This window comes from Notolabrus celidotus, chromosome 12, assembly GCF_009762535.1.
Source record: "Notolabrus celidotus isolate fNotCel1 chromosome 12, fNotCel1.pri, whole genome shotgun sequence".
In the NCBI taxonomy this organism is placed as follows: Eukaryota; Metazoa; Chordata; class Actinopteri; order Labriformes; family Labridae; genus Notolabrus; species Notolabrus celidotus.
The window spans coordinates 33,005,035-33,020,340 of record NC_048283.1 but is presented as its reverse complement, the minus strand read 5'-3'; the positions used below and the strand labels follow the sequence as shown (position 1 = coordinate 33,020,340).

The window sequence follows — 15,306 nt, the reverse complement described above, 5'->3', positions numbered from 1 at the left end:
AAGAAACATGGGGTGAATAATGAATCAGGTAAAGTTGGTTGTTGCTCAATAAATGTATCAAACTGAAGTTGCTTGAAATTCAAGTCAGTCGGCCAAACTTCTACAGTAAACGTATCAAATCACAGCAAAGATTGCACTCAAAGCAAACCAATAGAAGGTCAAAAAAGTTAATGATTTGTATGGTAGAATATCCAGTCTTTCGTTCCTGAGGACTTTCCCATTCTCATTCCCAGCATCCCTCAGAGAGTGACGCAATCATTGTCACTGTCACTGCTGTACAGTGGGTGGTTTAGGTGAGTATAAATATCAGCACATCTCCCATTTCAACCATCAAACAGAAGAAGCAGTCAAAGGATTTGAAGAGTCCCCAATAAACTGACCGTCTCAAAGATGAAGACACTCAGAGTTGCAGTTGTTGTAGCCGTCGTGCTCACATTCATTTGTATCCAGGAGAGCTCTGCTGTCCCTGTCACTGAGGTAAGAACTTCACTCATATTCATGCAGTTTGATAAATATTCATGGCTGTCTTACAAAGATGCTCAAATTCAGTTTGATGTTCAACAGGTTCAACTGAAAGAGCCAAATAACAATGACAGTCCAGTTGCAGAACATTCTGAACACCCAGAGGCCTCAGTGGATGCATGGATGGTATGTTTAGTCCAACAGATAAAATGAAGCACATTATTATTCCAAGAGTTCTTATGCTCTTTATATTTAAGAAGAGTTAATAAAAGTGATTGTTGTTGATGATGATGATGACGATGATGGTGATGGTGATGGTGATGATGATGGTGATGATGATGGTGATGATGGTGATGAACACTTTTAACTCTTAACTATGTCTTTTACACAGATGCCGTATAACAGCAGACAGAAGCGTGGCATCGACTGTGAATTTTGCTGCGACTGCTGCACCCCTGGTGTCTGTGGACTGTGCTGCAGATTCTGAGGATTCTTCAAACAATAGTTAGACTCACAAATACGACTTGATCAATTGGAGCATTCATGATGAATGTATTTATGCTTCATTCTTGTTGTTGTGAATACCATAACATAAACTTCATGATATGCTGACTATTTGCTGACTGTAATTTATCATACAAATACAAGTGAAGTAGCAAATACAATGTGTTTCCCTGGGTCATTTCATCCCCATATATGCACAACTTCCACATTGTTATATAAACAATTAGCTTTTTCATATTCATTGGATTCAGTACTCACTACTACTTCCATTCTCTCATGCACGGGACATATCTATTTTTTTTTCCTGCAGTATTTGTGTGCAACTTGCAAATGATAATTTCTACATCTCCTTCTTGTCTCTGCAAACATACAATATGAAGATTTTTGAGACGGGAAAAATAATACCAATGTATCTACAGGTTTATATGAGGGAGATCAGTGGAATCAAGTCCAGGTGATGCACAGATAAACAAAGGAGGACCAATGTGCAGAGCTATAAGGACTCTGAAACACAACAGATAAAATTAAACTTTCCTTTAAGTGCACATTAATAATAATAATAATAATAATAATAATAATAATAATAATAATAATAATAATAATAATAATAATAATAATAATAAACTATTAAGACTAAATACACACTGGGTAACGAGCAACAGGTGTGGGCACAGGTGAAACTAATGAGGGTAATCAAAGTGGAGGGAAACACACAAGGGCAGGAAGTCAAACTGAAACAGACACACAGGGATCAAGAAATACAAAATAAAACAGGAAACACAATAGACTAGACTAGTGTAAGAAACAAAAGAAAATACACACACACACACACACACACACACACACACACACACAGACACACACTCTCTCTCTCTCTCACACACACAGACACACACTCTCACACAGACACACACTCTCTCTCTCACACTCTCACACACACACAGACATACACTCTCACACACACACACACACAAACACACACACACACAAGGAATAAAACAAAATAAATTGATCTCTTATAAACAATAAAAATGAAGGCATAAATATAAACAACTAATCCAGAACACAAACAGGGAGGAAACAGGAAGTATAACACAAGGTGATCTACAAAATAAAACAAGAAGTTAAAGACAGATGACAACTCAAAGAAAAAACTGAACTAAACAAGAGCAACTCATCAACACAAAAGGTAAATGACAGAGACTGTTTCTATTGTTCTCCACATTGTAGTATCTTCTCTCTCTCTTTCTGCCAGCTAACACACACTCGTCTTGGTAAGCAGGAATAGCCAATATCACCATCCAATTCCCTTTCATTGTCACCATGTTGCATTATAGTTATGTCAGCTTTCACACCCTATGCAGAAAACATGGTTCTTTTATAATGTGTGGATCAGCTTGATGCATTTTCTGCTGACAAATAATGAGGCAACCTGCATGTGGGAAGTCATTTGGTCGAACACATCAGAGCAAAGGCTCATGGGCCTGTTAATTGATTTTATAAACAGTGTTTCAATTGTTGTACAGTTATGTTGTTAATGCTTCATAGTGGAACATGATTGAAGACACTAGTAGTTTCAGCAGCTATAGTTCTTGTCCCAGGTATCGAGGGTTCGACTCCTGGCCTCGACCATTTGCTGCATGTCTTCTCCCACTCTTTGCTTCCCACATTTTCTGTCTCTCTTCAGCTGTCCTGTCAAATAAATGCAAAAACTATGCCCCAAGTGTCACTTTAAAAAACTAAAAAAACTACACCTCTGACTCTGAGCTTACTCTACTTCCCACAATATGATGTCAGATCAGTGTGACTGGAAATAATGTGCCTCTTCTAAAGATAAGTGTAATGTTTCAGAAACAGGTGACTGTAGATATTCTTTGTGTTATGTAAGTTATGTTAAGAAACATGGGGTGAATAATGAATCAGGTAAAGTTGGTTGTTGCTCAATAAATGTATCAAACTGAAGTTGCTTGAAATTCAAGTCAGTCAGCCAAACTTCTACAGTAAATGTATCAAATCACAGCAAAGATTGCACTCAAAGCAAACCAATAGAAGGTCAAAAAAGTTAATGATTTGTATGGTAGAATATTCAGTCTTTCGTTCCTGAGGACTTTCCCATTCTCATTCCCAGCATCCCTCAGAGAGTGACGCAATCATTGTCACTGTCACTGCTGTACAGTGGGTGGTTAAGGTGAGTATAAATATCAACACATCTCCCATCTCAACCATCAAACAGAAGAAGCAGTCAAAGGATTTGAAGAGTCCCCAATAAACTGACCGTCTCAAAGATGAAGACACTCAGAGTTGCAGTTGTTGTAGCCGTCGTGCTCACATTCATTTGTATCCAGGAGAGCTCTGCTGTCCCTGTCACTGAGGTAAGAACTTCACTCATATTCATGCAGTTTGATAAATATTCATGGCTGTCTTCAAAGATGCTCAAATTCAGTTTGATGTTCAACAGGTTCAACTGGAAGAGCCAAATAACAATGACAGTCCAGTTGCAGAACATTCTGAACACCCAGAGGCCTCAGTGGATGCATGGATGGTATGTTTAGTCCAACAGATAAAATGAAGCACATTATTATTCCAAGAGTTCTTATGCTCTTTATATTTAAGAAGAGTTCATAAAAGTGACTGTTGATGATGATGATGATGATGGTGATGATGATGATGAACACTTTTAACTCTTAACTCTGTCTTTTACACAGATGCCGTATAACAGCAGACAGAAGCGTAGTGGGAAGTGTAAAATTTGCTGTGGCTGCTGCACCCCTGGTGTCTGTGGACTGTGCTGCAAATTCTGAGGACTCCTGCCCACACCAACACTTAATTTGGTTTATTGTTTTTAGTAAATGTAACACCTTGTTGCTGAGTTAAATGTATATCCATTCAGATTTGGTCATACTGTGTGCTCAGTGTGTGCCTATGTTACAGTGTTTGACCAATAAATATCAATGGTTCTTTAAATACTGAGTAAAATGTCCATAATCTTACTTTTGTTCTAAACATCTCTCAAAACAGTCCCTGTAAATGATACAGTACAGTTCTCTGAAGTACACAATACTGTAAATAAACTTGCATTATATTTAAAGTGGATAACAGTTATTTAAACTGTGTTTTCATACACAAAAGAATTTGAACCTTTGTTTAGAAAAAGCAATACTCAACATTTTATAATAAAAACCAATAAGTAAGCACCACGACCTCCATGCTGGGACCTACCTACCACTGAGACCACACAAACTGATGTCTTTAGTCGAAATAACAGAAACAGAATCCCAGCAGGTTACATCTATGGCAGAGAATTGCACATAGTAGCTTTTTAGTGCCAATTACAGAATCGCATATGCTTGGAAATGAACTGGAATGACTATACAGACAAAAATGTGGGTTTTTAGCTTTTTTTTTAATTCATGTCATCTAAAACTATGATCATACTCAAACATAGCCAAATGGCTGGCAAGTTGTTCTACGCAGAAGTTTATGTGGTACTATAGCAGAGGCCTGGTGTTGGCTGCACATTATTAAGTTGAAGTAAGTGCAGTGTGACACACGCCCCCTTTATTGCCTGTTCAGTAAGGACTGTTCTGCCTCAGTTACGCCTTGTCCTCCATGAAAACGTACGGAGGCAAAGTGGTGGGGTAAGGTTGTATTGCTGCTGAGCCAGCATTAGAGGTAGTACCAGAGATGTAACAGAGGCAACATGGTGTCACTGTGAATGTCAGAGTCAGCAGGGCTGTGTGTGTGAGGGTACCTGACTGTATATTAATATGAACAGCGCCCCTCCATTCCCTCTTGTTGTATGAAAGTGAAGCCAAAATACCAACTTGGTGGGTGCTGACATATTGCCCTGGTGAAGTTAAGGCATACTTAGAAGCGATCTGGCTGGTGGAGCTGTGGGACTCTTGTCACACCCAGTGGCGTACTCAGGCTGTTTGAGGGGCAGGGGCCAAACAATAAAAGAGGCACCTGCTGTATGCCAAGAGGTGCTGGTGACACACACCGTTTTAACTTTTAAAGACACAGAGAAGATTGTATGCTTTTATCTCATCACGCCTGGACTATTGTAACAGTCTTTCTAGCAGCCTGCACAACAAATCCCTCGATCGTCTCCAAACTGTACAGAACTCAGCAAAATCATACCATCATATCTCTCCAGTTTTAGCTTCCTTGCACTGGCTCCCTGTATGTTTTAGAATTGATTTTAAGATTTTAGTGATTACTTTTAAAGCTCTTCATGGACTTTCTCTTAACTATATAACAGACCTTTACCTTACGAGCTGACACGTGTATTGAGATCCTCGGGCAGAGGTTTATTGTGCATTCCAAATATAAAAATGAAAACAAAAGGGGACAGAGCGTTCGCAGTGGGGGGTCAGACACTTTGGAACTATCTGCCAGAGGAGATCAGGTCTGCTGAGTCAGTGAGATCTTTTAAATCTCTTCTGAAAACATACTTTGGTTGTAGAGCCTTTCCTGATTTATCAGAATTGTATTTTATTTCAACCATTTTAAGAAATATATTCTAAAATATGTAATAATTTGGAGTTCCTTAAGGGGAATTTTATGTCTTTTAAAGTATGTTTTATTCCTTTATCTATACTTGTATGATTTTATGAGCTGCCTGTCTTATTTTGCTGCCCATATAAATCACTTTTAACTTGGTTTTTGAAAAGTGCTCTATAAATGAAATTATTATTATTATTATTACTTACTGATGACAAGTAGCTCATACAAGAATGCTTTAAAAAAGCTGAACTATCCCTTTAATAATAAAGTGTTTGTTTAAAAAATCTAACTCTGATTTCAATTGAGTTGTGGTTCTGTGAACAGATTGTAGCTCCATTTATTGCAGCGGCGCCTGTTAGTTCCTTCAAGTAGGCAACTTCAGCTGCTGTCATTCTCACAGTTACCTGACAAATACATCCCCTGACTTCAGCTGCAAGATATCCAGTCTCTTTGCCACCACCACTTTGCCCCTGTACTGCACTCATACTTACAGTCCCACTATTTCTCCATCATCCACCTGCACCTGTTATCTCATCTCTCCTCAGATTCATGCATGCACTGGAAAAAATGCCCCTCCAAATACAGGAAAAAATTATTTCAAGGTACTTTTAACTTGAAACAAGCAAAAAAAATCTGCCAATAGAACAATTGAAAATTTGCTTGGTAAGATTTCTTAAAATAAGACGGAATATTTTAAAAACTGTGATCTTAAAATTAGCAGGGAAACTTATTTTAATCAATATTTGACCAGTATTTTAAAGCTTAGTGTCTCAGAATAAGACAGGAATGATAACAATTAGTATTTTTTCACTCAAAAAATTGATTTCTGCACTAATACATTTCATGTCAACTTCTTCATTTCAGATATATTCACCTTCATTTGAGTTGTATTATGGCAGCAGTTCAGTAGGTTTAAGACCATCTTGTACTTGAAATAAGATGACAAAGTTTAATTTGAGCATTTTAAGATATAATGTCTTCTCATAGTGAGCTGGATATACTAATATTCAGTCATGTCTTTTAGGAAAAGCCAGCTATGCTCTAAAGTAGGTGTTTCATTGTGTGCATGTAGTTTGAGGATGTATATTTTGATCTGATTTAGAAGAAACAGTGCCTGAAAACTGAAACCCAACCTAAAAAAACAACTTTTCTTTCGTTCTTTCTTTCTTTTATCAATGGAGCTGTTTTCTGATAGATTCTCCAATAAAATGCATTTACTTAAATCAAGTAAAGGGTTTGTCTTAAATCAAGATTATCCGTCTTCTACAAATAAGATCTCAGCTTGAAAAATGTCTGAAATGTAAAATAAACATTGTTTCTTCTAAATTAAAACTCAAAACAAGATCATTTCAAGATTGTTTGACTTAATAGATAGATATTTAAGATGTCTTAAAACAAGTCCCTCTATCTTGCTCAAATGTTACTTGTTAAGTAAGTGTATCTTACATCAAGTGGGAGAAGACATTTAGACTAAAAATAAGACAATTTCACTTGGTAAGATTTGGAGTTTTTGCAGTGTGCTGAATAAAACCAATGAGGAATGATGAGGTGGAAGCCTGGACACCAAACACTAACAGTGTTCTGCTGTTTAAATCATTGGTAACATAAATGTAAATGGAAGGAAAGGAGAGGTCCAAGGGTTACACATTGAATATTACCTGTAGTTTCATTCTAATGAAATACAATATTTACAGGTTATTGTGAGGATTACAAATAAGGAATGCAAGGCCTGTCAAATAATAAATGAACAAAAGAACACTTCTACTGGCCATACACAGGCCGAAATATCACAAAGTTAAGGATGTACTATCCTTCACTGGCCTCAAACAAACTACACTTACAGAGGCAAGTTCTTTTTCCAAGGGTGGTCTGTTGTCCAAGGGCTAAGCAGGCCCGGCTCAGCTCTGTGTGCTCTGCTTGTTATCCTGTACAGCGAAGGGAGGTATGGCATCTAGCCACGGTGGTATGCATGCTATTGTGTTACTTTCAGGATGGCTGGATTGCACCTCACAATTATAATGACCGCGAAGGTCAAGTAAATGGTCTAGTGTTAATTCAATGCAGAAATGATTGGGGAACACACACACACACACACACACACACACACACACACACACACACACACACACACACACACACACACACACACACACACACACTCAGATAGACTCTGTGATAGTGTTGTGAATGTTGCAACAACATACGGAGAGGTCAACATATTGCAAGTGACAAGCAGAACAATGGTGAAACTGTGGTTGCTCTTTAAAACAATTTAATTACCCTCCCGCCCACCCCCCCCCCACACACACACACACACACACACACACACACACACAAACAGAGGTACATGTACTGCCACAACACTCGCATATGCTCACAGCCACACACACAAACACACACACACACACGCACAGACTAGCAGTCTGGAGCCTGGCGGACTCCGGCTCTGATCCCACCAACATGCAGCCTTGCAGGGGGCTGAGCGGCATGCCAGGCCTGCCTCGCGCCCAGACGGATGCCCGTTGCACGCCCCCATACCAACAGAGCTGCTGCCAAACCACACAAGGAGATAGTAAATGGGAGCAGAGCGCTCTGTTCAGCTTCCTCACACACAACCACACACCATGTGGTTTATTTTATCTGAGTCACACACACACAAAACAGAATGAAGGCAGGCTGCAATTAGGGGCCTGTTCATCGTTGAACTTACAGTATACCAGGTCCATACATCTCCACGCTAGCATTTGAAATGGACTTAACTGAAGAGGTTTGGTAGTCAGCAGAGGGTTCATATGATGTTGCTGTTTATTGGTGGGATGGCATTGTGATTTTATTGACCATAGTTTATCTTAGTGGGACTAAAAACAGCTCTGTGAAAAAGATCAAGAACATGAAGTGGCAGTGAGACACTATATAAGAGTTTATCTGATTCCAAAACCCTGCAGGATTTTCTTTTTTTTTCAAATTAAGAAGCAATCAAATGTGTTACTCAGTAATTACTCAGTATTGTGTGCTTGATTTTACATGGTACTAAGCATTTGGGTTGATATTAGGGGTGTGCAGTGACGTCATTATCTGTATCTGTATGTGTTCAACCAAAACAGTATCTGTCTCTGCATCCGAACAGAAGTGGGTGTGGTTTTTACTGGAAGGGTTTTTTTGCAGCTGTTAATGAAAAATGAGAACAGACGTTTTTGAATTACAGATTGAAGAAAGTTTTGTTAACTCCAGCGCTGCGGTTGCTGTGCCTTCAAAGCATCACGTTGATTCACTATAAGCATATAAATAATAATGAAACTTTAATTTATACCTCTTTATACTGCAGTTTAATCTGGTCCCTCTGTCTCTCAGGAATTAAACAGAGAGACTTGTGTTCCCTCTGGGAGAACCAGGTGCTGAAGAAAGCGGAAAACATGATCTGCCAGCCATTACATGTCCCTCGTACCCAGTTTGTACTGACGTCTTCAGCTCGCCGTTTTTATGCACCCGTGAGGAGAACTAATCTGTATTCAAAATGTTTTATCCCGTCTGCTATCAGGCTTTTAAAATCAGACGGCAGTCCTTTTAGTCATTTTGAATAACACTGGTATGACAAGAGATTATATTGTCTTTTAACCGTTGTCGTATCTTACTGTTATTTATTTATTACATTAACTTATTACTTTATTACTGTCCTCCCTCTAGTCACTAGTCTATATATGATGGATGTGTTGTAAATGTTAAATGTTGTATGGTTGTTGTATGGTAAGCTAAAAATGAATTGCCCTTCTTGGATCAATAAAGTTGTCTGAATCTGATTCTGAATCTAAATCATCATTTTATATCTTTGACTTAAGTTGTATGAACTGTTTAAACCTCACCACCACCACCACCCCTTCAGTTGGCGGACGTTGAAAAATCTGAAACTAGTCCATGATTTCTTTTTGTCTGTTTCATTTGTCTTCTTTTTATTTTCATTTATAACCTAGACTTTGTTTCATAGCTAACATAGGTTAGAACTGGGAGACAGAACAAAAGAACTGCTTTACAAATCAAAATGCTGTACAGTGGGAACAAGTTACTTCAGTAGTACAGTCATGGCCAAAAGTTTTGAGAATGACACAACTATTAATTTTCACAAAGTCTGCTGTTTCAGTTTTTATAATGGCAATTTGCATATACTCCAGAATGTTATGAGGAGTGATCAGCTCAACTGCAATTAATTGCAAAGTCCCTCTTTGCCTTGAAAATGAACTTTATCACCAAAAACACATTTCCACTGCATTTCAGCCCTGCCACAAAAGGACCAGCTAACATCATTTCAATGACACACAGGTGTCACACACATTAACACAGGTGTGGGTGTTGATGAGGACAAGGCTGGCGATCAATCTGTCATGATTGAGTGACTGGACACTTTAAAAGGAAGATGGTGCATGACACCATTGTTCCTCATCTGTTAGCCATGGTTACCTGCAAGGAAACACGTGCAGTCATCATTGCATTGCACAAAAAGGGCCTAACAGGGAAGTTTATAGCAGCGAGTAAGATTGCACCTCAGTCAACCGTCTATCCAATTATCAAGAACTTCAAGGAGAGAGGTTCAATTGTTGCCAAACAGGCTTCAGGGCGCCCAAGAAAGTCCAGCAAGCGCCAGGACCGTCTCCTGAAGGTGTTACAGCTGCGGGATCGGGCCACCACCAGTGCAGAGCTTGCTCAGGAATGGCAGCAGGCAGGTGTGAGTGCATCTGCACGCACAGTGAGGCGAAGACTTTTGGAGGAAGGCCTGGTGTCAAGGAGGGCAGCAAAGAAGCCACTTCTCTCCAGTAAAAACATCAGGGACAGACTGATATTCTGCAGAAGGTACAGGGACTGGACTGCTGAGGACTGGGGTAAAGTCATTTTCTCTGATGAATCCCCTTTCCGATTGTTTGGGGCATCTGGAGGAAGGCTTGTTCGGAGAAGACGAGGTGAGCGCTACCATCAGTCCTGTCTCTTGCCAACAGTGAAGCATCCTGAGATCATTCATGTGTGGGGTTGCTTTTCAGACAAGGGAGTGGGCTCTCTCACAATCTTGCCTAAAAACACAGCCATGAATAAAGAATGGTACCAGAACGTCCTCCGAGAGCAACTTCTCCCAACCATCCAAGGGCAGTTTGGTGATGAAGAATGCCTTTTCCAGCATGATGGAGCACCTTGCCGTAAAGCAAAAGTCATAACAAAATGGCTCAGGGAATAAAACATTAAGATTTTGGGCCCTTGGCCAGGAAACTCCCCAGATCTTAATCCCATTGAGAACTTGTGGTCAATCCTCTAGAGGCAGGTGGACAATCAAAAACCCACAAATTCTGACAAACTCCAAGCATTGATTATGCAAGAATGGACTGCCATCAGTCAGGATTTGGTCCAGAAGTTGATTGACAGCATGCCAGGGAGAATTGCAGAGGTCTTGAAAAAGAAGGGTCAACGCTGCAAATATTGACTTATTGCATGAATTCTGTGTAATTCTCAATAAAAGCTTTTGATACTTATGAAATGCTTCTTATTGTATTTCATTATACCATAGAAACATCTGACAAAAACACCTAAAAACCCTGAAGCAGCAGACTTTGTGAAAATGTAATATTTGTGTCATTCTCAAAACTTTTGGCCATGACTGTACATTAACTTAACTTAGCTTAAAACGATACTGTATAAATAATGGACGTAGTATCCGTGACGTCACCCATCTGTTCCTGAGCGCAGTTTCGAAGCTAATCGGTGGCCGCAGCCATATTGGAAATGTTGAACTCAACCAAACGTAGTGTGAGGTAAAGAGGCGGGGTTTGAGCCTCCTCGCCAACAGCTATGTGTTCCCGCCAAGCGGCAACCTCCGGTCTAAAAATATGAGTCAATGCGGAAGTGTTAAAAGCTGCAGTTCCGCTTGAGGCTGGCTCCAGAAGTACCGTAAACCACATACACATGAATGGGGAAAAGACGATCTTTGCAGCAGAAATAAACATGTTTACAGCCTGGTACAAAAGATGAGTGTAGTCTGAATAGCTCATTTCTCAATGTCCTCTCACTGTGAGGGGGGTGAATTTTTTTCTAACACGGCAATTTTGAAGATATTGAGATTACTAGTCTTCCAATGAGAGGCACAGCTGCCTGTGGGAACTAGTGATGGGAATTCCGGCTCTTTTTAGAGAGCCGGTTCTTTTGGCTCGGCTCACTACAAAGTGTCGGCTCTTTCTGCTCCCAAGTGACTCCTTAGATTTTTCCTTGTTTGAATGACTGTATTACCTAAAATAATGTAAAATGATATGTAAAATGAATTACTGATGTAAAAAACATACATTATATGAAATGTGCATCATTTAAAAGGCTTTATTTATATTCTCAGCATGGAGCAGAGTTCTACAGAAATTAAATTATAAAGTACAAAAACAAGACTCCTCACAATTAGACAAAAAGGTCCAATCTCTGATTGTCTGTATATTATTTATAAACTTTTAAACACCTTCATTAACAGCAGGTTCCCTTCACTGTCTTTATTCTTCACTTATTGCACTGATGGATAAACAGCTCTAATGTCCATGACCTGGATGACTGAGAACCTTCACAGTCACTTCTAATGTGCCTTTGCAGGTTTTTTGTGGACCCTGTCTACACTCTGCCGTTGAACAGTCTATGCCTTTTAGATGTGTCTAAAATTTACTGTGTTTCCTGCAGTCACTCGTTTTCTCACCTTTCCAGTGCGTTCTCTCTGTCGCGTACGTTCTCCCTCTCATCTCCCTCCTGTTGCTGCTCACTGTGCTGTCTGTGTCTCTGACCCCTCCCCTCCCCGTTCTGCTCAATGTAGACACGTGATTAGTCAAGACGGCACCATGTTTTGATCAATCACGTGAGGCTTTCACAGAAAACGACGAGGAAAAAAAGCAAAAACGGCTCCCTGTCAGGAGCCGGCTCCCGTCGTTCACTTCAAAGAGCCGGCTCTTAGAGCCGGATCGTTCGCGACCGACACATCACTAGTGGGAACACTGCAGCTGTTGGCTAGGAGGCTCAAAGCCCGCCTCTTTATGTCACACTGGCTCAACAGAAGCAATATGGCTGCTGCTGCTGATTGGCTTCAAAACAGCGTTCGGAAACAGATGGGTGACGTCACGGATACTACGTCCATATTTTATACAGTCTATGGTTCCCGCCTGTCAATCAAGTCAGTCATGTCCTTCTTTGGGCAAAAACTCATAATCTTAATATCTTCTGAACCACCGCGTTAGAAAAAAATTCACCCCTGTACAGTGTGTGCCGATAGAGAATTTAACTACGTAAAGCCAAGCCGTTTTTTGAACCAGGCTGTAAACATGTTTATTTCTGCTGTAAAGATCGTCTTTTTTGAATGGGTGTGTATGTGGTTTCCGGTGTTTCTGCAGCCAGCCTCAAGCGGATGGTCGATGAATTGTAGTTAATAACACTTCTGCATGGGATTCATATTTTGAGACTCGAAGTTGCTGCTTGCTTAAACCTCATTAAATAAATGAAAAACTGAATGAGCTCATATGTATGGATGCATATGGTACCTCCTCTAATCCTTTGCCTTCTCCCCTTCAATGTCAGTCTGAGTTTCCCTCAGTACTAAAGACAAAGTTGAAACTTAACTATGACTGTTTTTTTTAACTGGAGGGAGTCAATGCATACAGTTAAAAAGTAAAGGTTCTAAGCTTAATTCTAAAGTATAGTTTGCCATCATTCACTTCCAAACTATAATGCCTCCTTCCCCAACGCTAGAAAGTAATAGACAGCTACACAGCCGATGTGCTGCCTGCTGCCTGGGTGTAGAGCGACGAGGTCAATAACATGTAGCAAATCACCTCAATAATGTGGACGAAATGACATGATTTTTGACTGTGGCTTTACATGGAGGAAATGAACACATCGGTTTTTGGAGGGAAGTTGTCTAGCTTTATTTTGATGTACGTTGAGTGCATGCCCTTCATTGGCATAAAATTGGACTTTCTTCATTTGATTGATGGATATTAATGAGCATATTTGAATATGAAAAACATTTGTGTTTTTCTCATTATCCATGCCTTTCTGGTTCATACTCAAGTTAGGGCTCATTAGGGCTGATTTGACTCTTGATTATCCAAAAAGTGAATTTTGACCCGCATATGTAGCCACAAGCTTGAAGTGTTGACCAATCCCAATCAATGACTTTCTCTGTGTGCAGGAAAACAGTCAGTATGGAGAGCAAAAGCAAATCAATCAGGGAAAAGACACACTGGCATTGCTATCCCTTTTTAGCCATAAGCATGAGTTGAACAAATTACCAAGCCAAGCTTTCCTTTAATGTGAGGCAATGAATATTTGATTTAATGCTCAACATTTGACAATTTTGTGGTATTTTCTGTCAAAACAAGTTCATGACTCCCTGGTCGGCAAAATGTGAAACATTTTACGACTAATCTTCTGGTGTATGATGAATTGTCACACTTTTAAAATGAATATCTAACACTTTGGAGCAGAATGTTGGAGTTGCTTTCTACAAATGTTCCTCTTGATTGGATCCAGAGGGCCACATTATTTTCAATATTCCCTGTAATATGTCATTCCACTGCAATTGTTTTAGACTCACAACCAACAGATTAGTCATCACTTTCTGCAGTTAATCACTTAAAACAGCAACAGCGGAGAGCAGAGTGTGAACCAGAGGCTCCACCGCAGGTCACACTTCATGGCAAAGGCTGGGAGCCATTCACAGCTACACTCACACACACTCACACAAAACAAACAGAAACACACACACACACTCAAGGCATGGAACCACTGACATGAGGTCAAGACCTCCCCGACAGCTAAGTTGATTAAACACGTTTCTACAACCCACACATTGGCTAGTAAAATGTGCTGTGCTGTGGATGATGACTGCGTGGAACACACCGGGAGGATCGCCGGCTCAAGTCCTTTCAGAGCGCTCAGCTCAGCAAATCAGACTGAGCTACAACACCCTGCTGCCACGGCTCCACTTCCACCTACTCACCAAACCTGGAGGGAGCAATCAACCTGGCTTCTTATTAGGAAGATAATGCCTGTTTGTACGTGTGTATATGTATGAATGAATATTTCCTCCACAGACCCTCCAAGTGGAGGCAAAGGTTGCTCCAGAACCATGGCGCTGCATAATCCGGCCCTGAATGAAGGCGGGGGGTGAGATAAACATTCCTGGACAATGAGACCCTCCTTTACCCCCTGCTGCACACAAACCCACTTAAAACCTGCTTACCCACAATGCAGCTCTTGGCTCAAGTGAACAGCCCCCCTGAAACCGGTGCAGTGGCACTACAGAATAACACTGCCCCGCTCCTAGGAGCCACAAGTGTCAGCTATGGCTCAGATACAGTCCCTCTGGGCCCTTACTGGGCACATTATATCCAATTCAACTGGCCTTAATATACTTTAATAAGACCTGTTTCCGATTAATTCTCCCTTGAAACCGGTAGTAACACGGCTACTAGCCACATATAAAAATTGAATGAATGGAGTGGGCCTGCCAGAGAGTCAGGAGGGGGAAAATAGGAATCCTTGAGGATTTGTCCTCACCAGCTGGCTCTTGAGCCCAATATAATGGTTGTGCCCATGGCTCTAAAAGCACCAGTAAGAGGAAATATTTGCCCTGCCTGTAATGCATTTAAGGTGCACAGTATGATTCAGTTCAAGTCATAAAGCCCTTGCGTGTCACATCCTGCAAGGAAGGATAGAGCTACTCTGCCCATATTCCTCTCAAGAGAACGGGGACAAGGGCTATGTGTTGTGTTTGACTCCCGGTGCAGATGAAAAAAACACACATTTTAGAGCAACATTGGGTGAAATAAACCA

The 15,306-nt window shown here is 40.4% G+C and overlaps 2 protein-coding genes across 2 annotated transcripts; both read left to right on the top strand.

Annotated features, from left to right (window-relative positions):
• Positions 1-1,127, top strand: LOC117822350 (hepcidin-like). The gene is made up of 4 exons (XM_034697035.1): positions 1-28; positions 234-477; positions 565-648; positions 854-1,127. The coding sequence occupies exons 2-4, from the start codon at positions 391-393 to the stop codon at positions 947-949; spliced, it is 267 nt and encodes an 88-aa protein (XP_034552926.1). The 5' UTR covers positions 1-28; positions 234-390; the 3' UTR covers positions 950-1,127.
• Positions 1,128-2,042: 915 nt separating this feature from the next.
• On the top strand, positions 2,043-3,930 carry LOC117823111 (hepcidin-like). Its single transcript, XM_034698176.1, has 4 exons — positions 2,043-2,155; positions 3,095-3,338; positions 3,425-3,508; positions 3,672-3,930. Exons 2-4 carry the CDS (start codon positions 3,252-3,254, stop codon positions 3,765-3,767), a joined length of 267 nt encoding a protein of 88 aa, XP_034554067.1. The 5' UTR covers positions 2,043-2,155; positions 3,095-3,251; the 3' UTR covers positions 3,768-3,930.
• Positions 3,931-15,306: the final 11,376 nt, after the last annotated feature.